This window comes from Pelodiscus sinensis, chromosome 1 (assembly GCF_049634645.1).
Source record: "Pelodiscus sinensis isolate JC-2024 chromosome 1, ASM4963464v1, whole genome shotgun sequence".
NCBI lineage: Eukaryota > Metazoa > Chordata > Testudines > Trionychidae > Pelodiscus > Pelodiscus sinensis.
Genome location: NC_134711.1, coordinates 137,111,185 through 137,134,080, shown reverse-complemented (window position 1 = coordinate 137,134,080; position 22,896 = coordinate 137,111,185). Strand labels below are relative to the sequence as shown.

General features: G+C 49.9%; 1 protein-coding gene across 4 annotated transcripts in view; it reads left to right on the top strand.

Moving 5' to 3' along the window:
* Nucleotides 1-22,896, top strand: part of LOC102448849 (scavenger receptor cysteine-rich domain-containing protein SCART1-like) — a 122,646-nt gene that overhangs the window by 37,811 nt on the left and 61,939 nt on the right. For all 4 annotated transcript variants that reach the window (XM_075903288.1, XM_075903282.1, XM_075903264.1 and 1 more), the window contains one exon: nt 19,771-20,040. In XM_075903288.1, coding sequence (XP_075759403.1) covers nt 19,771-20,040 — 270 coding nt within the window. The remainder of the gene's footprint in view (nt 1-19,770; nt 20,041-22,896) is intronic.

The window sequence follows — 22,896 nt, the reverse complement described above, 5'->3', positions numbered from 1 at the left end:
TGAAACACGTTTTGAGCAAGACTAGGCATGCCCAAGTATTTAAATTTATTTTTTACAAAGTTCATCACCATCTGGTCATTTTGCATTAAGTCATTAGAATACATTTTTAAAATCTGGTCAAAAGAAAAACCCTTGCTACAGTAATGCAAGAAAAACACACAATGATAGCCGCAGGTGACAGAGAGGGGGTGTTGTAATTGTCTAGTGTGAAACACAATGTCAGTGGCATTTTTGTTTAAAAATTTCATAATGCTTCTAGGAAACAATACACTGTTCAGGGGATGCCCGTATGAATAAAAAAACTCCACCGTTACGCTCCGCCAGATACAAGGCAAGCCAGTGTTCACCCAGTTGGTTGTGGGGGTGCGTGTTGACCACCAAACCTAGGGGTCTCTGAGACGTGTTCCCTTGTGACAAACTGCCTCCAGGGAGCCAATCCAAGAAATTCTCTTTTGTGTAAGGGTCTGTTGATAAGACACATGAGAGCTGCACAGTGTCCATCTTCACATGTAATCAAACAGAACGTTTCTCCTCCCCCAGGGCCACGCACACTTTCTTCACAAAGATGGACACTGATACAATGCGCAGTTTAAAACCCTCAGCCGCATCGCCCATTAAACAGAAGGCCTCTTTACTGCGTGTCAATTTAATTTGCACATCCACCCCGTTCAACAAAAGTTTTTCTTGAAAAAACAGGTCACTGTGTGGATGACCCAGCAACTCTACTGTCCTGCTCTGGGACGTCAGCCTTGCACGCCTCACAAATCCTAGATTCTCACCATCCGGCTCTGTTTTTTCTTGTTGTCCAGGAGTGCCTTTGTAAAACAGTCCGGCGGAAAATTGTGTAGCAAAGGTGTTGTCATTGTAATTGAGAACCGATTTGATAAAGGCCCTGTAAGGGTAACAGTTGTTGCTTTGGCTTACTATGCGGTTTCCCAATGTAACGTCCAATTGGCTGAAAATAGAGGCCACTGGATAATTCACCAGGCCTACCGTGGCATCCCTGGGGAGTGCAGTTCCATCTCCTTTTACTATCTTGCAACAAAGGTAGAGTAGCATGTTGTTTAAATCCATATAATCTATGCCATTCCCTGCTATAAAAAAGTCGATGGGGGCAGTCTCTATCATGGCTGACAGAGGCGGCACCTCGATGTAGATGCTTTTTGCAATGCTGGTCAGCGTAGGGGCCAGGGCCAGCCTTAGGCTGCTTCGACCGATTCGGTCAAATCGGGCCCTGAACCCAGAAGTGCTGGCGAGTTCCAGAGCTGGGGGCCCTGCTCCACCAATATGTGGAGCTGGGTCTCTCCCCCGGCTCTGCCTGGAGCGGGCCCCAGCTCCCTCCCTGCCGCCCCCCTGCGCTTCCTCCCACCCCACCCCCAGAGCGTCTCACTCGGCCCCAGACCATCCCTGCTGTGTGCAGCTCCCCCTTGCCGCCTGCTGCTGCTCATGTGCGGCATTGCACGTGGGCAAGGAGGACTCCCGGGCGTGATGTGATGTCACGGCTCGGGATTTTAAAACTCCTGGGAGGCACGTTGCGGGGCCTCGCTGGCTCCAGGTTTGGCCTCCAGGGCCTGAGCACAGACTCCAGCCCCGCAACGTGGAAAGCAGAAGGTAGGGAACGTGATTGTGAGAAAGGCAGGAGTCAGGACAGCAGAGGAGGGTGAGAAGTTAGGGGGCAGCAGGCACCAAGGGAGATGATGGAGCAAGGCGAGGAGACAGGAGAGCAGAGAGAAAAGGTAAAGGTTTAATAATATTTATTAATAACTTGGTATACTGCCCACGGCCAGTTTGTTTGTGACCCGCGGTGCAATTTGGGTTTATGTGGGGATCAACACGTGGACGGCGAGTGGGAGCCAAAACAAAAAAGTAGTCAGTGTAATGATCTTCTGTTGATGTGTTTTAGTAGTTAAATTCTTGGACTGTCATTGCTTATGAAAAGTGCTGTCACATGGGTAGAAATCGGGTAAATATTGCATTTTATTAATATCAGCAGAACTGACTTAAATGGGGTCTGTGTGTTGTGTAATCTTGCCTTAATCTTTGTATTCATGCCTGTCAGTGCGAGAGAAGCTATTTGTATATATTTGCTTGAATATGCAACCACGCTTAAGTTGAGGCCCTCGGTATGTTCTGTAAGTATCAGTGTGGCCCTTGGAGCTTCCGAAGTTGAGTTGCCCTAGTTCATCCCTAACAGGTGTCTGTCTAACCTGGTCTTAAATATCTCCAGTGATGGAGATTCCACAATCTCACCAGGCAATTTATTCCAGTGTTTAACCACCCTGACAGACAGGAAGTTTTTCCTAATGTCCAATCTAAACCTCCCTTGCTGCAATTTAACCCCATTGCTTCTCCTCCTAACCTCAGAGGCCAAGCAGAACAATTTTTCTTCCTCTTCCTTATGATACCCTTTGAGATACTTGAAAGCTGCTTTCATGTCCCTTTTTGGTCTTCTCTTTTCCAAGGTAAACAAGGCCAATTTCTTCAGCCTTGCCTCATATCTCATGTTCTCTAGACCTTTCATCATTTGTGTTGATCTTCTCTGGACCAGTTTCTCCATATTTCCTGAAATGTGGCGCCCAGAACTGGACATGATACTCCAGCTGGGGCCTAATGTAGGCTCATTCCCTGCCTAGAGGACGTGAGACTGGGTGGGTTAATTTCCAATCCTCCTGTTTATTCTGTTCCTAAGCCAGGAGGGCACAGTAGATCTGATGGGCGTTGGAGAAGGGATGGAAGCCAGATCCAAGATCAATGAGCCCTGGGAAGTGGGCCCATTGAAAGGAGACTGGACCTGTGGATGCCTTGGGGGTCAGCAGCAAGGGCCTCCTTTGGGAAGCCTCCTTTTTGGAGGTGAATGTGACAGCATTGAGACGCCACCCAGAAGCAAGAGCCACAGACACTAACTGCAGAGTCATGAGACGGCTCTCATAGATCTTGCACATGCATAAGATGATAGATCTGCAGCGGGGGGGCAGTGGTGTAGTGAGGAGGTCAGAGAGGTCAGTTGCCCCTGGGAGAAAAATAATATAAAATGGATCAAAATTATAGGTGCTTTGTGAATATGCTGACTTGAGAGTGGAAAGATTTCATAGTTTTTTGATCTGAGGAAGTGGGTCTGGCCCACGAAAGCTCATCATCTAATAAACCATCTTGTTAGTCTTTAAAGTGCTACATAGTCCTGCATTTTAATGGAGAGTAGGGTGAGTCCATGACTCTGGTTAATGACTGGTCAGGGTGACTAACTATTATCAGCCAGTGGTCTGAATGAGCTATCTACTGCCATCTGTTAATCAACTGTAGGAAAAGGCTTCAGGAGCAGACCTTATTTATATAGACAACTTACTTTGCCACAGAGCTCAGTAGACACACTTGCTGTGTCAAGGTGATCAATTTTGGCTCTTTTGGGTTGAAATTCACTTAAGACTTGGAGCTGGGAGAATGAAACATTATCCATATTGTATGATTAAAAGACCTGAACTTAATATGACCTGGCTTAGGGTCTACCATAACTTAAACACTAAGCAGAGGATAGTGAGTCACATCAAACTAAAAGTCACAAAAGATGGAAACAGGTTTTATTTCAGGTGGTGCAGAGTCTATTTGGGAGTCCTCAATTATATCTGACACTTTACATCCAGGCTCTGTCTAGACTGGCCAGTTTTTCCGGAAAATCAGCTGCTTTTCCAGAAAAACTTGCCAGCTGTCTACACTGGCCGCTTGAATTTCCGCAAAAGCACTGACTTCCAACTGTAAGAAATCAGTGCTTCTTGCGGAAATACTATGCTGCTCCCGTTCGGGCAAAAGTCCCTTTTGCGCAAAGCTTTTGTGCAAAATGGCCAGTAAAGACAGCTCAGATTTGTTTTCCGCAAAAAAGACCCAATCGCGAAAATGGCGATTGGGGCTTTTTTGCAGAAAAGCGTGTCTAGATTGGCACAGACGCTTTTCCGCAAAAGGTGCTCTTGCGGAAAAGCGTCCGTGCCAATCTAGACGCTCTGTTCCGAAAATGCTTTTAATGGAAAACGTTTCCGTTAAAAGCATTTCCGGAAAATCATGACAGTCTAGATGTAGCCCCAGTGTTTAAAGGCAGAGGTGACTAGAATCAATTGAGAGTCCTTGTCTTGTCTCAGTGATCGCTTGAGCAAAAGTCATTGATTAAAATCTTGTGTAGACTGACCTTGGACTCAACATACAGGCAATGTGTTGAAGGGCAGTGCAAGGAGGCAATGGTGGTGAGGTACCATATTACCTAGTGAAATCATTGGTGCTGAAATCACTAAGGACTGGAATTTGACCACAGAACTGACACTTTCTTAACAAAGATTACATTTTTTGCTATTTAAAAAGTAAATCAATGTAACAGAAAACTGCAATGCCCTCTGGTAACTTTTTAAAAATCTAACTTTAAACTTTATTGAAAAAATTGGATAGTTTGCAATTGAAAGTATTTGACCTTCACTTAAGGCAACTGATTTAATTTTGTGTAAAATTTTGCATAATAAATTATGGGTTTTTTTTTTAATGTTCAATTACATTTTGATCAGATCTACTTCTGATGTGATATTTGTGTACAGTTGTGGTTTTTTGTGTGGGTGCGTGTGGTTTTTTTTTTTGTTTTGCTTAACAAAAAATCCTGGGTGGGGGGGGCCCCGCCAAAGTGGTTCGAATTGGGCCCTGCACCTCCTAAAGCCAGCCCTGCTTGCCAGCAAGGAAAAGAAGTATGGAATGGATAAATGGACTGTAAGGTGGATAGAAAGCTGGCTAGACTGTCGGGCTCAATGAGTAGTGATCAATGGCTGGTTGGCTGTTGGTATCAAGCAGAATGCCCCAAGGGTAAGTTCTGGTGATGGATGAGTTCAGGCTATGTCTACATTACAGAGATTTTCCAGAATACCAGAGAAACTCTGCTGCGTCCAGGGAGCGCGTCCGCTTTTTTGGAACAGTTTTATGAGGAATAAGGGCTTTTCCCAAAGAAGAGGTTTTTCTCACATTTGGCCCTGTGTAGATGGACCAAATGTTGGAAAAGCCTCTTCCGAGGAAAAAAACCAGAAAAAGGCATATCTTTTTCCAGAAGAAGACCAGAGTATAAACAGCCTCAGCAAGTTTGCAGATGACACTAAGATAGGGGGAGAGGTAGATACGTCGGAGGGCAGGGATAGTGTCCTGAGAGTATGTCTACACTTGCACCCTAGCTCGAACTAGGGATGCAAATGCAGGCATTCAAAATAGTCAATGAAGTGGGGATTTAAATATCCCGCACTTCATTAGCATGATCTCGCCGGCGCATTACTCCGAATGCCAGCTGTTTCGAAAGTGAAAGTGCATGCTGGGATGCGTTAGTTCAAACCAAACCCTTGGTTCAAACTAACATTACTTCTCATTTTTTGAGGAGTAATGTATAGACTAACAAAACATGTAGATGGGATCATGAGCTTTTGTGTGCATAGCCCACTTCTTCAGAAGACCGGAGTTAAGGAGTTAAGACTAGTGGATAAGAAAACTCGAAAGAAAAAGGAGAAGGGAAGGGGGGAGGGCTAGAGAAAGCTGCTCTGTCACCAACCCCCCTACCTCGATACATAAAGTATCAGGAGAAAGGATGCTAAACCTGAGCAGATAAAGATGAAAGTCAGTAGCTAGATTGCTAAGGCAGGAAGGATACCATTCAGAAAGCTGTTAGCACCTTCAATGATAAAAGGTCCACCAGGCCAAATTTGAGAGAACATTTCTGTTCACCTAACCATAATCTCTCAGATCTGAAGGTGGGGGTCTTGTCACAGGCCAGCTCCTCAAGTCAAATCCAGAGGGAAAGCTTGGAATTACAATACATATGCAAATTCAATTCTATTACTGATGGACTTAATCAAGATTTGGCCTGGTGGACCTTTTATCATTGAAGGTGCTAACAGCTTTCTGAGTGGTATCCTTCCGGCCTTAGCAATCTAGCTACTGAATTTGATCGTTATCTGCTCAGGTTTAGCATCCTTTCTCCTGATACTTTATGTATAGAAGTAGGGAGGTGGGCGACAGAGCATCTTTCTCTCCACCCTTCCGCCCCTTTCCTTTCTCCTCAGGGGCAGCCCTAGACCAGTTGCCAGCAACTGGCACCCTGGGCAAACCATGCAATCAGCGCCCCCCACCCCAAGGGCAGATATTTTGCCCCTATTTTCCATTTAATGTTTTTTAAGCATATTTATTTAAACAGGCATAATTATTCGGTTTGTCCATCCAACCAATGTTTCTGAGATCAGATTAAAATAGAGACACGAAATTTTCAGAATAGATTTGTACACGTCAGTTAGACGATATTTCAGTATGATTTCAAATAAAAATACATTACAAATGTTAATTATAATTTTTATTATTACAAGTCCAAAATAGTCCATTACACTGTCCTACTTTATCTGCCATTACCACCACATTGCTGGGGAGAGGGGGGCTGGGGATGGAGTTCTGTGTCTGGGAACAGAGGAGTGGGGACAGGGGAGAGGGAACAGGGTGCCAGTGGGGGTAGAGAATCCCCTGCCCCCACCTCCTCACAGGATTTCCACTCTCTTCCTCCCCCCCCCCCCCCCCCCAGGGAAGCCAGCATGCGCCTCTCCCGGGGCCGACCCTCCCCCCACCCTGCAGCACAGGGGAAGCCAGCGTGTGCCTCCCATGGGGCCGAAAATCCCCCGCATGGCGCAGGGAACCCCCGCATGCCTCCTCCCCCGGGGCTGACTCCCCCTCCCCCCGCGGCATGGGGAAACCTCCGCATGCCGTGTCTCCCGGGGCCGACCCTCCCTCCCCCCGCAGCACTGGGGAAGCCGGCGTGTGCCTCCCCCAGAGCCAACTCCCCACACTCCTCCTCCGGGGCCGACTCACCCCTACTGCGGCGCAGGGAAGCCTTCCTCTGGGGCCAACACCAGGAAGGGGAAGTGGCAGAGAATTGAATTTGGTGCCCCATTTTACTTGGCACCCTAGGCAGCTGCCGAGTTTGCCTATAGGCACTGGCCGCCCTTGCTTTTCCTATTTCTTTCCAGTTTTCTTATCCCCTAATCATAACTCCAGTCATCTGAAGAAGTGGGCTGTGCCCACTAAAGCTCATGCTACCATCTACATGTTTTGTTAGTCTATAAAGTGCTACCAGACCATTTGCTTGCTGTTTTTTTCTGTAAGGGTATGTCTACAGTACAAAGTTAATTCGAAATAACAGCCGTTATTTCAAATTAACTTCAATAGCGTCAATACATGCAAACCACTATTTCAAATTTAATTCGAAATAGCGGAGCGCTTATTTTGAATTTGGTAAACCCTATTCTACGAGGAGTAACGCCAAATTCAAAATAGCTATTTCAAATTAAGTACTGTGTAGACACTTAATTTGAAATAGGGGCCTCCAGCCCTTCCAGGAAGCCCTGGTGGCCACTCTGGGCCAAACCAGGAAAACTCCTCTCCTCTCCCCCAGCCCCGGGACTCTTAAAGGGTAGAGTCTGGCCACTGAGCACATGCGAGCCAGAGGCCTGCATGCAGACAGACAGCCCTGACAGCTCTGCACCCAGTGGCCAGACGATGAGCCGGGCAGCCAGCACCAGTCCAGTGTCCCCCGCCCACTCCCCCAGTTCCCAGAGGCCAGCCAGGGGCCGTAGATGGCGCATGCCCAAGTGGACTGGTGCAGAGATCATGGACCTCACTGAGGTGTGGGGCAAGGCCCCCAATGTCCATGGTCTCTGCACCAGTTGGAGGAATGCTGCCGTCTATGGCCACATAGCGGCCACCATGGCCCGCAAGGGACACAGGCGCACCGAGGAGCAGGTGCACCTGAAAATAAAGGAGCTCAGGCAGGCGTACACCAGGGCCACCAGGGGCAGCGCTGCAGCAGGGGCTGCCACCTGCCCCTACTTCCCCGCCCTCGACTGAATCCTGGGGGGGCAGGGCGGTCCGCGCCAGCCTGGGGGGCAGCAAGCTGGAAGAGCTGAGGGCCCTGACCCGGGCACAGCAGAGGGGCCACCACCGGCTGTACTGGCACCGGAGTCGGCAGGGTCGACCGCGGAGGCCATACCAGGTAAGTGCCAGCACTGTCACCTACCCGGGGGGGGAGGCGGGGAGGGAGACCAGGGACTGCGCACATGGGCCATGCCTCCCACGGATCATGCAGTCACCTGTGCATGTGCGAGCATGTGCTGTGCCACCCTTGGGCAGGTGGCTCCAGCTGCATGCCACACAGGGGCCGTGGCCTGATAGCCACACGTGAGTGTGAAGAGACCCAACATGCTCCCGACCTTGGGGCGGGACACAGGAGGACATCCTCCCTTCACACGTCCCCTCTACACAGGGGCAGGGGACATCTCCCCCCTGCCCTGGCCACACTATACACAGCACAGGGGCACGGGTGTGGTCTCGGGGCAGCTCCCACTCCCAGGCAGGGCCAGACATGCCGATCATGGCCTCTGTGCAAGCTCTGAGAGAACTGAGGGTATGTCTACACTACCCCACTAGTGCGAACTAGCGGGGTAATGTATGCATACCGAACGTGCAAATGAAGCCCGGGATTTGAATTTCCCGGGCTTTATTTGCATAAGCCGGCCGGCGCCATTTTTAAATGCCAGCTTGTTCGAACCCCGTGCCGCGCGGCTACACGCGGCACGGGTTAGATAGTTCGGACTAGCAAGCAATTCCGAACTATGGCTTGCTAGTCCGAACTATCTAGCCCATGCCGCGTGTAGCCGCGCGGCACGGGGTTCGAACAAGCCGGCATTTAAAAATGGCGCCGGCCGGCTTATGCAAATAAAGCCCGGGAAATTCAAATCCCGGGCTTCATTTGCACGTTCGGTATGCATACATTACCCCGCTAGTTCGCACTAGCGGGGTAGTGTAGACATACCCTGAGGGAACTGACCCCAGGGAGAACTGACCACTTCTCTTCTTTCTCTACACCCACACCAGCTGCTCATGCAGGGAGCACCACCACTCTCTCAACCACTCCTTCTGGGATATGCTCCGGCACCTGCACCTCAGCAGGACCACCACCACGCAGCAGGGGTACCTAGAGCAGCACCTGTGAGCCCAGACCCGGATCATGGAGCAGCGGGCGCAGGAAGACCATGAGTTCTGGCAGAAGCTGCTTGCCCAGGGTCGTGCCATCTGTCACCATCTGCAGGTCCTGGTGCAGAGCATGCTGCCCCATGCTGGTCCCATGCCTGATGCCCCCCCAGGGGCGGCCTTAGACTATCTGCCAGCAACTGGCACCCTAGGTGAACCATGCAATCGGCGCTCCCGCACCCCCACCCCAAGGGCAGATATCGACTGAGGGTTTTGGTTCTGTGTTGGGGAGAGGGGGGCTGGGGATGGAGTTCTGTGGCTGAGGGCCGAGGGGCCTGGGGGCCAGAGGGTTGGAGATGGAGTTGGAGTTCTGTGGCTGGTGGCCAAGGTGCCAGGGGATTGGGGATGGAGTTGGAGTTCTGGGGCCGGGGGCCAAGAGGCCTGGGGATGGAGTTTTGTGGCTGGTGACCGAGGGGCTGGGGATGGAGTTCTGGGGATGGGGGCCAAGGGGTTGGGGATGGAGTTGGAGTTCTGGGGCTGAGGGCTGGGGGCCTGGCGGCTGGGGATGGAGTTCAGGGGTAGGGGAGAGGGAACAGGGTGCCAGTCGGGGAGAGATTCCCCTGCACCCGCCTCCTCCCAAGATCCCACCCTCCTCCCAAGATCCCCGGCATGCGCCTCTCCCGGGGCGACCCCCCCTCCCGCGTTCCTCCTCTCCCGGGGCCACAGGGAAGCCGTGCTCCAGTTAAGGCATGGGAAATGGAAGTGGCAGGGTTTGGAATTTGGCGTCCCATGCAACTTGGTGCCCTAAGCGGCTGCCTAGTTTGCCTATCGGCACAGGCCGCCCCTGCCCCCCCCCAGTTACTATTCCTCCTCCCATTCCTGCCCCCCTCCCACCTCTTCCTCCTCAACCTCCGCACCCCCCTTCCCATCCGCCCGGGGATTCCGAGGCTCCCTCCCACATGGTGTTGGGAGGCAGTTGGCCTGGCGAGACCCCCACTGCTGAGCGCTGAGCTTCCCCTCCCCCTTCTTCCCCTGGCTTCCCCCTTCCAGCGCCCTCCTCCTAGGTTTCCCCCTCCCCTCTCCCATCCTTTTGCCTCCCCTCTCCGCTGCCCTTCCCAATCTCCCCAGAGTTTCATCTCCCCCAGTTTTGTTAAATAAACAGAGTTTGTATTTTTGAGACAAAAGTGCATTTTATTTGACATCATGAAGGGGGGAGCTAGGGAAGGGTAAGTGGAAGGATGAGAGGGAGGAATAGGGCACAAGCCCCCAGTGGGGCAGACCAGGGAGACTGTTAGTGCTCCCCAGGGTGGAAGCTCTCCCGCAGGGCCCCCTGGATCCTGACAGCCCCTTGATGGTCCCTCCCCTGATGGCAGCCTGCAGACTGTGCAGCCAGGCTGCTGGCAACATGTCCATGAGACACAGCAGAGTCCCCGGAGGCAGGTCTGGTTCCATATTGCTGAGTGCTGTGGTGCCCCGAGCGAGGGCAAGCAGAGCACTCCGAGACACTTGCTGTCCCTCAGCAAGGTAGATCAACAAGCAGAGAAACCTGAGAACTGTCTGTCAGGGATGGGGGATAGGGTCCCTTTAAACACCGACCTCGGATAGTCTGAGGCAGCAGCCCCACACACTAAGTCTGACCCTGATGCCCTGCTGGCACTGGTTCCGGTCAGCCTTACCTTCAATTCAGGGTCCACTCAATGTGGACACGCTATTTTGAATTAGAAAAATGCTATTTCAAATTAGTCTTTGTATATAGATGTGTTATTTTGAATTAGCTTATTTCAAATTAACTAATTCAAAATAGCACTGTAGTGTAGACATACAGACAAACGCGACTACCTTCTGAAGCTCTTGAGGAGTAATGTTAGTTTGAACCAAGGGGTTTGGTTTTAACTAACGTGTACCGGCAAACACTTTCACTTTCGAAACAGCTGGTATTGGAGTAATGCGACGGCGAGATCGTGCTAATGAAGTGCGGGATATTTAAATCCCTGCTTCACTGTCTATTTTGAATGCCTGCATTTGCATCCCTAGTTCAAACTAGGGTGCAAGTGTAGACATACCCTGAGTGTCCTAGACAATTTGGAGGATTGGGCCAAAAGAAATCTGAGGTTCAAAAAGGACAAGTGTAGAGTCCTGCACTTGGGACAGATGAATCCAAAGCATTGTTACAGGCTGGGGACCAACTGGCTAGGCAGTATTTCAGCAGAAAAAGACCTGGGGATTACAGTGGATGAGAAGCTGGATATGAGTCAACAGTGTGCCCTTGTAGCCAAGAAGGCTAATGACATATTGGGATGCATTAGGAAGAGCATTGCGAGAAGATCTAGGGAAATGATTATTCCCTTTTATTCAGCATTGGTGAGGCCACATCTGGTGTACTGAATCCAATTCTGGGGCCCTGTTACAGAAAGGACATGGACACACTGGAAAAAGTCCAGTGGAGAGCAATAACAATGATTAGGGGGCTAAATCACTTGACTTACAAGGAGAGGCTGAGGGATTTGGCCTTGTTTAGTCTTCAGAACGGAAGAGTGAGGGGGGATTTGATAGCAGCCTTCAAGTACCTGAAGGGGAGTTCCAATGAGGATGGAGAGAGGCTGTTAGTGGTGACAGATGATAGAAGAAGAAATAATGTTCTCATGTTGCAGTGGGGAAGGTCTAGATTGGATATCAAGAAAAACTATTTCCCTAGGAGGGTGGTGAAGCACTGGGATGGGTTCCCTAGGGAGGTGGTGAAATCTCCATCCCTAGAGGTTTTTATGATCTGTCTTGACAAAGCCCTGGCTAGGATGATTTAGTTGGGGTTGGTCCTGCTTCAGGCAAGGGGTTGGACTTGATGACCTTCTGAATGTTCATCCACTTAGCATACAAGCCCACTCGCCTCCCACTCCCACTGGAATACAGGGACTTGCCCTTCTCTGTCCAGTGCTCCAGCTGGGCCAGGATAGTAGGGTTGGGGGCTTCCCCTGATCTGTTTACCTGGCACGTCTGACAGGGAGCAAAGTCAGAATTTTCAGAGATTGTTGCTCCTCTGACAAAGTTCTTGAAAATGTCAAATGGAAAAAGGATAAGTCAGGCAGAATAATGCATAATCAGTTTGATGCATTAAAAATAACCCTTACTTCCAACCCAGTGCTAATCAACACTGACTTTAAGAAACATTTCTTAGTTCAACTGAACTTATGGGAGATAGGGTTGGGAGCTATATTGAGCCAAGAGAAAAACATCCAATACTATCCATAAAAAAGAGCAATGGTACAATAGCAGAGAAAATTTTTTTTGTGATACAATAGGCATTAGAAATGCTAATATACTATTCATTGGGATCTAGTGGTACATTAACTGACAATTTCCCACTTATCTGGTTAAATACAGTGAGGGATAATAATCATAGAATCATACAGCTGGACGAGACCTCAGGAGGTTATCAAGTCCAGCCCCCTGCCTGAGGCAGGACCAATCCAAATTAAATCAACCCAGCCAGGGCTTTGTCAAACCAAGACTTAAAAACCTCTAGGGATGGAGATTCCACCACCTCCCTAGGGAACCCATTCCAGTGCTTCACCACCCTCCTAGGGAAATAGTTTTTCCTAATATCCAACCTAGATGTCTCCTACTGTAACTTGAGACCATTGCTCCGTGTTCTGCCAGCCATCACTACTGTGAACAGTCTTTCTCCAGCCTCTTGGGAACCTCCCTACAGAAAGTTGAAGGCTGCTATCAAATCCACCCTCACTCTTCGCTTCTACAGACTAAACAAACCCAAATCTTTCAGTCTCTCCTCATAGGTCATGCGCTCCAGCCCCCTAATTATTTTGGTCACCCTCTGCTGGACCCTCTCCAATGCATCCTCATCCTTTCTATACTGAGGGGCCCATAACTGGACACAGTATTCTAGATGTGGCCCCACCAGAGCCAAGTAAAGAGGAAGAATCACTTCTCTGGATCTGCTGGCAATGCTCCTCCTAATGCACTCCAATATGCCATTGGCCTTCTTGGCTACAAGGGCACACTGCTGACTCATATCCAACTTCTCATCCACTGTATCCCCAGATCCTTTTCTGCAGCACTGCTACTTAGCCATTCGGTCCCCAGCCTGTACCAATGCTTGGGACTTTTCCGGCTCAAGTGCAGGACTCTACACTTGTCCTTGTTGAACCTCATCAGATTTCTTTTGGCCCAATCCTCTTAATCTGTCCAGGTCACTCTGGACCCTATCTCTGTTCTCCAGCATATTTACCTGTCCCCCTAGCTTAGTGTCATCTGTGAACTTGCTGAGGGTGCAATCCATCCCCTTATCCAGGTCATTAATAAAGATGTTGAAGAAAACCGGTCCAAGAACATATTCTTGGGGCACTCCACTAGATACCGACTGCAAACCTGACATAGAGCCGTTGATCATTACCCATTGGGCCCGACAGTCTAGCCAGCTTTCTATTCATCTTACAGTCCATTTATCAAATCCATATTCCCTTAACTTGCTGGCAAGAATATTGTGGGAGACCGTATCAAAAGCTTTGCTAAAGTCAAGGTATATCACATCCACTGACTTTCCCATATCTACAGAGCCAGTTACCTCATCATAGAAGCTAATTAGATTAGTCAGGCATAACTTGCCCTTGGTGAACCAATGTTGACTATTCCTGCTCACTTTCCTCTCTTATAAGCGCTTCAAAATGGATTCCTTGAGGATTCCCTCCATGATTTTTCCAGGGACTGAGATAAGGCTGACTGGTCTGTAATTCCCTGGATTGTCCTTCTTCCTTCCCTTTTTTGAAGATGGGCACTACATTTTCCCTTTTCCAGTCATCCGGGATCTCTCCTGATCTCCATGAGTTTTCAAAATAATGGCTCCGCAATGACACTTGCCAACTCCCTCAGTACCCTCGGATGCGTTAAATCAGTGGTCCCCAACGTGGTGTCCGCAGGCGCCATGGCACCCACCAGGCCATTTCTGGGCGCCCGTCGAGTGATCGGGGCCAGCCCCGCCCCCGGGTGCACAGTGCATGGGCGGTGCCAGCCCCTGGATGCATGGTTGGCGCCGGCCCCAGGTGCGTAGCACATAGTCGGTGCCGGCCCCAGGCGCACAGCAGTTAGGCAGCCCCACCACCAGGTGCGCAGCGCGAGGACTGTGCCAGCCCCGGGTGTGCGGCGTATGGGCGGTGCCAGCCCAGGCGCACGGCACAGAGGCGGCCCCGCCCCCGGGTGAGCGGCCGAGGGCTGTGTCGGCCCAGGGCTTGTAGCGTATGGGTCGTGCGGACCCGGGTGCGCGGCATAGGGGCGGCGCCAGCCCCGGGTACGCAGCACATGGGTGGCCCCGCCCCCGGCAGCATGGGACATGGGCTGTTCCGGCCCCAGGTGCACAGCGTGTGGGCAGCCCCACTCCTAGGCATGCAACACAGTTACAGTGCCAGCCCCGGGAGTGCGGCACATGGGTGGCGCCAGCTCCGAGCATGCAGCATATGGGTAGCCCCGCCCCCGGGCGTGTGCACGGCCTTGTGCCTGGCGTGTGAGCAGTCCCGCCTCTGAGCACCTGGCAGCCCCAAAAGGTTGGGGACCAGTGCATTAAATCCAGGCCCATGGATTTGTGCATGTTTAGTTTTTCTAAATAGTTCCTATCTTGTTCTTTCCCCACCGAGGGCTGTCCACCTTCTTCCCATACTGTGTTTGTCTGGGAGCTGACCTTGTCCCTAAAGACAGAGGCAAAGAAAGCATTGAGTACTTCAGCTTTTCCCATATCATCTGTCACTAGGTTACCTCCCTCATTCACTAAGGATCCTACACCCTCTCTGATCACCCTCTTATTGCTAATATGCCAGTAGAAACCCGTCTTTTTATCCTTCACATTCCTTGCTAGTTGCAATTCCAATTGCGTTTTCACCTTCCTGATAACTCCCCTGCATTCTCGAGAAATATATTTATATTCCTCCCTAGTCATCTGTCCAAGTTTCCACTTCTTGTAAGTTTCCTTTTTGTGTTTAAGCTCACCAAGGATGTCCCCGGTAAGCCAATCTGGTCGCCTACCATATTTGCTTTTCTTGCTGCACTTCGGGATGGTTTCTTCCTGTGCCTTTAATAAGGCTTTAAAATACTGCCAGCTCTCCTGGACGCCTTTCCCTTTCAGGTAGTAATGTATATTACTAGATGGTTTTTAGCCCTACAATTATATCTGTCTGAGGGTATGTCTACACTAGTCCCCTACTTTGAACTAGGGAGGCTAATGTAGGCATTTGAAGTTGCAGACATGCAGACATGCAGACTAGGGAACCTGAATTTTCACTTTGGGTTTTATGTTTGGAATACTTTGCTGCACATCCTTTCCTAGCCTAGGAGAGGGCAAATACAATTTCAGTTGTTTTCCCACTGTCCCATCTGTGACTTTTGTTTTATGAAGTCCAAAACCACCAATTAGTTTAAGGCCAAAAAGAACAACCGGCTCATCCAGGCAGATCTCCTGTATATTGTAGCACTCACATACTACCCAACAACCAAAGTCGGACCAAACTATTGCAGCCCAATATAGAGGCATCCCAGAGTAAGTCTACACTACAGAGTTTTGTCCGAAAAACAGCCATTTTTTCTGAAAAAACTTGAGGAATGTTCATGCTGCAATCATGTTCTTTTGATAGTAAATCAGAAGAATCAGGGCTTTTTCTGATGTTGTTAATACTCATTCTACAAGGAAGAAGCCTTTTTCCAAAAGGGCTCTTTCAGAAAAAGGCGCGTGTGGACGGGGAGGAGGGATTTTTTTTTTAAAGAGGCCTCCAGGAAATAGCACAGGTGCCCTGGTGGCCACTCCATACAAAATAATCACAACTCTATAGTTCCTATCTCCTGGCCCCTCTTAAAGCTGCGGGCACCAACAAGCCTTGTGGCAGGACGCCGGCTTCAGAGCAGCACCCTGACCATGCAGCTCTCCCTTCCACAGGCATTCAGATGCATCAAGCCCCCCCCCCCCCAATCCCTCCGGCCCTTGCCAGGACCCACCCAGGAGGACCAAGAGGTGCACCCATCCTGGTCTGGCCCAGAGATCCAGTCCCTCTTCAAACTATGGGGTGAGGAGGAGACATTACAGGACCCCCAGGCCAAGCACTGCAACACGGACATTTATGGCCAGATGGCAGAATCCCTGGTGGAGCTTGGACACCCACCCCGGACAGGTCTGGAGGAAGGTGAAGAGCTCCACTAGGGATATGTCTGGGCCACAGAGTGCAGCTCACGCTCATGGGCAGCACCCCACACCTGCCCCTATTACAAGGAGCTCCCCAAGATCCTGGGGGGTGGGGAAATGTCTTCCCCAGCCATACTCATTGACTCCGGCCTTGAGACCCTTGTGATCACCAAATCAGAGGTCTCCATGGAGGAGGAGCAGGAGGGTCAGGGCAAGCTGGCAGTGGTGGAGGCGGAGGAGAAGATGGGCACCGTGACCCACCCCCTCAAGCCGGTGCCTGTGAGCCATGTCGCTTAAGAAGGATCTTCAGGTGAGTGGTCTCACTTTGTGACAAACACAGGTGGGAGAGGTGGGTGCACAGAGTGCGGGGGGCGAGTGTTGCTCGGACTGCTTGGGCTGGACATTGTGCTATGGTCCGTGCATATGCAACCGTGTGCTGCATTACTGTGCGGCACGTGGATGCAGCAGGCAGCCCCTGAGCACAAGTGGGATCCTGCCCCAGGCTCAGGGGAGGCCACACGTGTCCTTCCATGAGAGTGGGGGGGTTGCCACAGCTGGAAGAAGGCTAACCACAAGGGTGCAGGCACAACCCCACACACACAGAGGAGTGCCACACCTAGCACATGAGCATGCCTGCATGTGCAAGGCAGCAGTCGCTCCCAGAGAGAGCACTGCGAGCTGTACATGTGTGTGCAGACCCCAGGGAGGCCCAGGCTGCTCCCAGCTCCTCTGCCATCCATGAGGGGATCGCACAGTGGCTGGACACATCCCTTACCTGCTTGTCCGTGGGCCGATGTGGGGTGGGAAGCAGGCAGCACAGTCCTCTGGGCATTTTGGGGTCTGGGTGAGGCATGGCCTGCTGCACAGTCCACACATGGCCGTGCACCTGGAACATCCCCCTCCTCTGGGCTGTGGACGGTTGGTCGCTGCTCACCGAGGAGGGCACGGCCTCAGGGACAGTGTCTGCAGGGATGACTGACCGCCTCTCCGTCCTGTGTGTTCTCCATAGCTGGACCAGCCAGGACTGAGGGGTGAGCCACACCAACCAAGCCAGCTGCCAGACCCTGGGGGACCTGAAGGTGCACCAGGGTCCACAAAGACCTGATGCACCAGCACAACAGTGTCCTTCGTGACATCCACCAGACCCTGGTGCACAAGGTCCTCAAGGACTTGGAGTGGCAGGACCGCACATGGGACCAGTTGATGCAGCGGCATGACAACATGTGTGCTGTCATGTCCCACATGATGGTACACCTGCCTTATGGTGCTGCTCCTGGCTTCCATCCTCCTGCCCCCCATGATATGCCCATTCTCCCTCCACCTGCCCCCCTGCTATGCCTCTGCTCCCTCCCCTAGCAATGACCATGCCCCCTCCCCCAGTGATACCTATGGCTCCTCTCCCTGCTCCCCCACCAAACGTGACTCCACTCCAGCTCCCCAGACCCACCCAATCCCGACAAGGTCCCCACACCAAAAGTGGCACATTGAGCCATCCTCCTCCCCCTCCCAGTTATGAGCCCTGTCTCCCTGACAACCTATTCAGAATGTTTCATTAATACAGACTACAATTTTTTTTAATCCAAATGTGTTTTTATTGAGAGATTAGGGAAAGGGTGAAGAGAGGGGTTGTGGTGGGTAAGGGATAGGGCTGCAAGCCAGAGGCCCCTAGGGAGGAGGCCCTGGGGAAAATTACTGAGGTCCTTGAGAGAACCTCTCCCTCAGAGCCTCCCAGATGTGCACCCTGGCCAGATGAGCCTGGCGGATGGCAGCTATCTGTGGCTGCTGGAAGGCTTGCCCTTCGTCACTGGTGTCTGCCTCTCCCCCGCCAGGAGGAAGGCCTCCTCCTTCCTCTCCACAATGTTGTAGAGGACACAACATGCCGCCACCAACTGGGGGATGTTGTGCTCCCCCCCGCATTGCGGTGGGTGAGGCGGCACCAGAAATGTGCCTTGAGGCAGCCGAAGGCACACTCCACGTGGATCCGGGCCTGGTTCAGTTGGGCATTAAATTGGTCCCTGCTGGGATCCAGGTGACAAGCCATGTCCCACACAATGCACAGTGGCATCTCCACTTCCCCAATGGCAAGTTCACGGCGGAGGGAAAAATGTTCCTGACTCCAGCTTGCAGTACAGGCTAGAGTTTCTGAACACTCAGGCATTGTGTGCTCTGCCTGACCACCCAACAAAAATGTCTGTAAAGTGTCTCCGGCGGTCAACAATGGCCTGCAGCACCATTGAAAACTAGCCCTTTTAATTGATGTACTAGGCTGCTCAATGTTCCGGTGTGTGGATCGGGATGTGAGTCCCATCAATGGCTCTTCTGCTGTTCAGCTTTTTATGCGAGAGAATATCTAATCACTCTGGGTATGTCTACACTGCATCCCTAGTTCGAACTAGGGATGCAAATGGAGACAATCGAACTAGTTAATGAAGCGGGGATTTAAATATCCCGCGCTCCATTAACATGATCTCGCCGGCGCGCTAGTTCGAATCACAGCTGATACGAACCAGGAAGTGCGCGCCGGGACGCGTTAGTTCGGACTAAAGCCCTTAGTCCGAACTAATGTTACTCCTCAAAAAATGAGGAGTAACATTAGTTCGGACTAAGGGCTTTAGTCCGAACTAACGCGTCCTGGCGCGCACTTCCTGGTTCGAATCAGCTGTGATTCGAACTAGCGCGCCGGCGAGATCATGTTAATGGAGCGCGGGATATTTAAATCCCCGCTTCATTAACTAGTTCGATTGTCTCCATTTGCATCCCTAGTTCGAACTAGGGATGCAGTGTAGACATACCCTCTTTCTAAAAAGCGCATCTCTTTTTTGATGCACTTTTGTGTGTGGATGAGCTCTTTCGCAAGAAGTTTTTGCGGACGATCTCTTGGGCAAGACCTATTTTCAATAAAACCAGTAATCTCATTCCTATCCTTTAATTCTTTCTGAATTGAATCCCAAACCAGCTTTTCTACATAGGATTGATGTAAAGCTAATTATATTATTATTAATCAGGTCATCCCTGTTGCATTTATTGTATATTAGCACAATATTAGGAATTTTCCAGCCTTCTGGAATTTCCCCAGTATTCCAAGTTTTATCAAAATTGAACATTACTTCTTTTAGAATACTTGGGTGAAGTTATCTGGTCTTGCTGCTTCTATGTTTATCACCAGTTTAATATATTTTTTAGTCACTAGGAGATTGTAAGGCATTTCAATTTATGATATGACTATGACATTTTTTTTAATCCAAATGTGTTTTTATTGAGAGATTAGGGAAGAGGTGAAGAGAGGGGTTCTGGCTTTCCAAAACTGAACAAAATATATATATTGAGTATGTCTGCCTTTTGTACATCATTGTTAACAATTTACCATCTCCATCTAGTGTAACTGAAATAATTTGGAATAGAGCAAACAGAACATTTTTGAAAAATAATGGGGCTTGTTTTCAAAAGATCCACAAATCCATAAGCCAGTATTTACCTACTATTATATTCACTGAATACTAATTAACCAAGTCCATTCTTAATAATATTGGAAACATCGCTCAGTGCTCTTGATGGTAATGGTGTCCTGATTGTTTTTGAAGGTGGAACTTCTGATCTGAGGCTGTTCAATGGAAGCAACCTATGTAATGGGATAGTGAAGATGAAACATAATGGTCAGTGGATGAAGCTATGTTTTCCTGCCCCTCACGCTGAAGTAGTTTGCCAAAATTTGGGATGTGGATTTGTCCTTGATATCCATAATGCTGCCTATTTTGGAGATGATTCCAGGCCATACTTGATAGTAGGAAATGAAAGCATGAATACAAATTCAACATGCTCTCACCCTTTCTCTGCTGGAGTGACCTGCTTAGGTAAGTAATCAGCCATTCTGCTACTTGAGTATATCCAGCCCAGAATAATTTCTTACTGGAAGAGACAGATTTATTTGGATTCTAGAAAAGGTGAAAGAGCATAGGTCCATCCAAAACAAAATGCTGGTCCCCTTGCTTGAGGGAGGTACCATAAAGCCCATAAAACAACTGAGTACATGGGACAGACAAATGCAAAACCAAGAAGGGAGCAAAGGTGCTGGAAGTTACAGAATTAGCTGGTGCAATAAGATACAGTACTCCTAGTATCTTAGGCAGAGGGAGGCAGGTATAGTATGTGATCCTGTGTGGGTGGAAGAGGAAAGTTATTAGTTATTACATAAGGGTTAAATTTGTGAATTTTACTTGCTACCTAATTCTATCAGTCCATTCTAGCCCAGCATAGGCATTTCTGTGGCACCTATAATTGAAGCAACTATATACTGCTTCTCCTACTCCTACATTGCTAGGTCACAAAGGGCCAGGATAGATTTTTTCTGCCCAATCCTTTCCCATATTAGTTCATACAAATTAATTCAAAGTTGAGCACACATATTTGAGCTTATCTTCTGATGTCTTTCTGAGACACATGGCAAGTGAGGTAACATCTGTTACTGGACAAACTTCCATTGGTGGATGTGTCATACAGCTATGGGTGTGACATTGTCCCAGGTGGGGCGAGGTGGACAACCTCACCCCTATTGCACTTATCCCCACCCTTTTTCTCCCCAACCAGAGACTTTGGAGGGAGGCAGGAATAAAGGTAATCTGCTCCTTCTATATAGTCACCTCGTAGGAGTCCTATAGGCAGGGCCACATAGTTCAATAATCACTACATGACCCCATGGTCACAGTCTATAATTCACCCCTATCAACTGGTTAGTACAGTTCAATAGCCAACACATGATCTGATGGTCACAGTCTATAACTTACCCCTATTGGCAGGGAAGTACAGCTCAATAGTTCACACCTGACCCAACGGTCAGAGTCTAATCGTGAGGGAGTAGATAGTGAACAGGTTTACATCCCCCTCCCACTCCATCGGACCCTAGCCCAGGGACCTGATAGTGGCTTACTCTTGCCACTGAGTCAGCAGGAAAATCCTAACTGCAACACGCTGACTCCTCAACAGTGGCTCACTCACGTGGTAGCCATTGCCACTCCTGGAATGCTTCCTGCTTCCCCAGGTCTTGGCTCATTAGTGAGTCTCTGTTTCACCACCTCTCTTTCTGCATTCTGGTCTCCAGCCTGGGGGGCAGTATCCTGGTCTTTAGGTAGTTGCTGGGGCTTACTGGGAGCTGGCTCAGCACATCGTCTATTTCTGGTGGCCAGCCCCAACTGAGGGCCAAGTATGCCCAGTAAGATACAGGGAGTGTGGCCTCTGTGGCTCTCAGGGCTGAGTTAACCTCTTTCTGTTCAGTGTGGGGGGGAGTTTACCCCATCACAGGATAGTACAAATTTTTGAGTTTCACAAAGCTCTTTGCCGTGTCTGGGGCAGGTAATCATGATGTAGATGTCTCCTATAGTGATAGAAAGGGGTTTCCCATCAATTTCGATAATCTAATTTCCCAAGCAGTGGTACTTTTGTAGATGGAAGTATTTTTATGTCAACTTAGCCTCATCTACAAGTCAGCATAATTACTGTGAACAGGAGTGTGAAGTTTTCAAGTCCCTGAGGGTATGTCTACACTACAGCACTAATTCGAACTAACTTAATTCGAATTAGTTAATTCGAACTAAGCTAATTCGAACTAGTGCATCTAGACCTAAAAACTAATTCGAATTAGCATTTTGCTAATTCGAACTAGCATGTCCACATTGAGTGGACCCTGAACCGAGGTTAAGGATGGCCAGAAGCAGTGCCGGCAGGGCATCAGATTAGGACTTAGAGTGTGGAGCTGCTGTCTCAGGCTAGCCGAGGGCTGTACTTAAAAGGACCCGACCCCCACCCTGGACAGACAGTTCTCAGGGGTTCCCCACTTGCAAAGCAGTCCTGGCTTGGAGTGCCCTGAGTGCCCACACTCGGCACATCACAGCACTTGGCCATCAGCCTGGCTGCACTTGCCGCAGGCTGCCATCCAGGGGGGGTGTCAATCGGGGGGCTGCAGGAGAGCTTCCACTCCGAGGAGCCCGCAGAGCCACCCCAGTCCTCCTCATCGGGGGCTTGTACCCCATTCCTCCCTCACTTCCTTCCACTTACTACTCCCTAGCCCCTCTTCCTGATGTACAAAATAAAGGACACGTGTGTTCAAAAATAGAAACTCTCTTTATTGAACAAAACTGGGGGAGACTGGGAAAAGGAGGTGGGAGAGGGGAAGAGAGAGGGTGGGAGAGGGGAGGGCAACTAAAATGATTTGGGGTTTGGAACAGGTCCCATATGAAGAGAGGCTAAAGAGACTGGGACTTCTCAGCTTAGAAAAGAGGAGACTGAGGGGGGATATGCTAGAGGTCTATAAAAGTATGAGTGGTGTGGAGAGGGTGCATAAAGAAAAGTTCTTCATTAGTTCCCATAATAGAAGGACTAGAGGACACCAGATGAAATGAATGGGTAGCAGGCTTCAAACTAATAACAGAAAGTTCTTCTTCACAAAGCAAATAATCAACATGTGGAACTCCTTGCTGCAGGAGGCTGTGAAGGCTAGAACTAGAACAGTTTAAAGAGAAGTTAGATAAAGTCATGGAGGTTGGGTCCATGGAGGGGTATTAGCCAGGGGGTAGAAATGGTGTCCCTGGCCTCTGTTTGTGGAAGGATGGAGATGGATGGCACGAGACAAATGGCTTGGTCATTGTTTCGGTCCATCCCCTCCAGGGTCCCTAGGGTTGGCCGCTGTCGGCAGACAGGCTACTGGGCTAGATGGA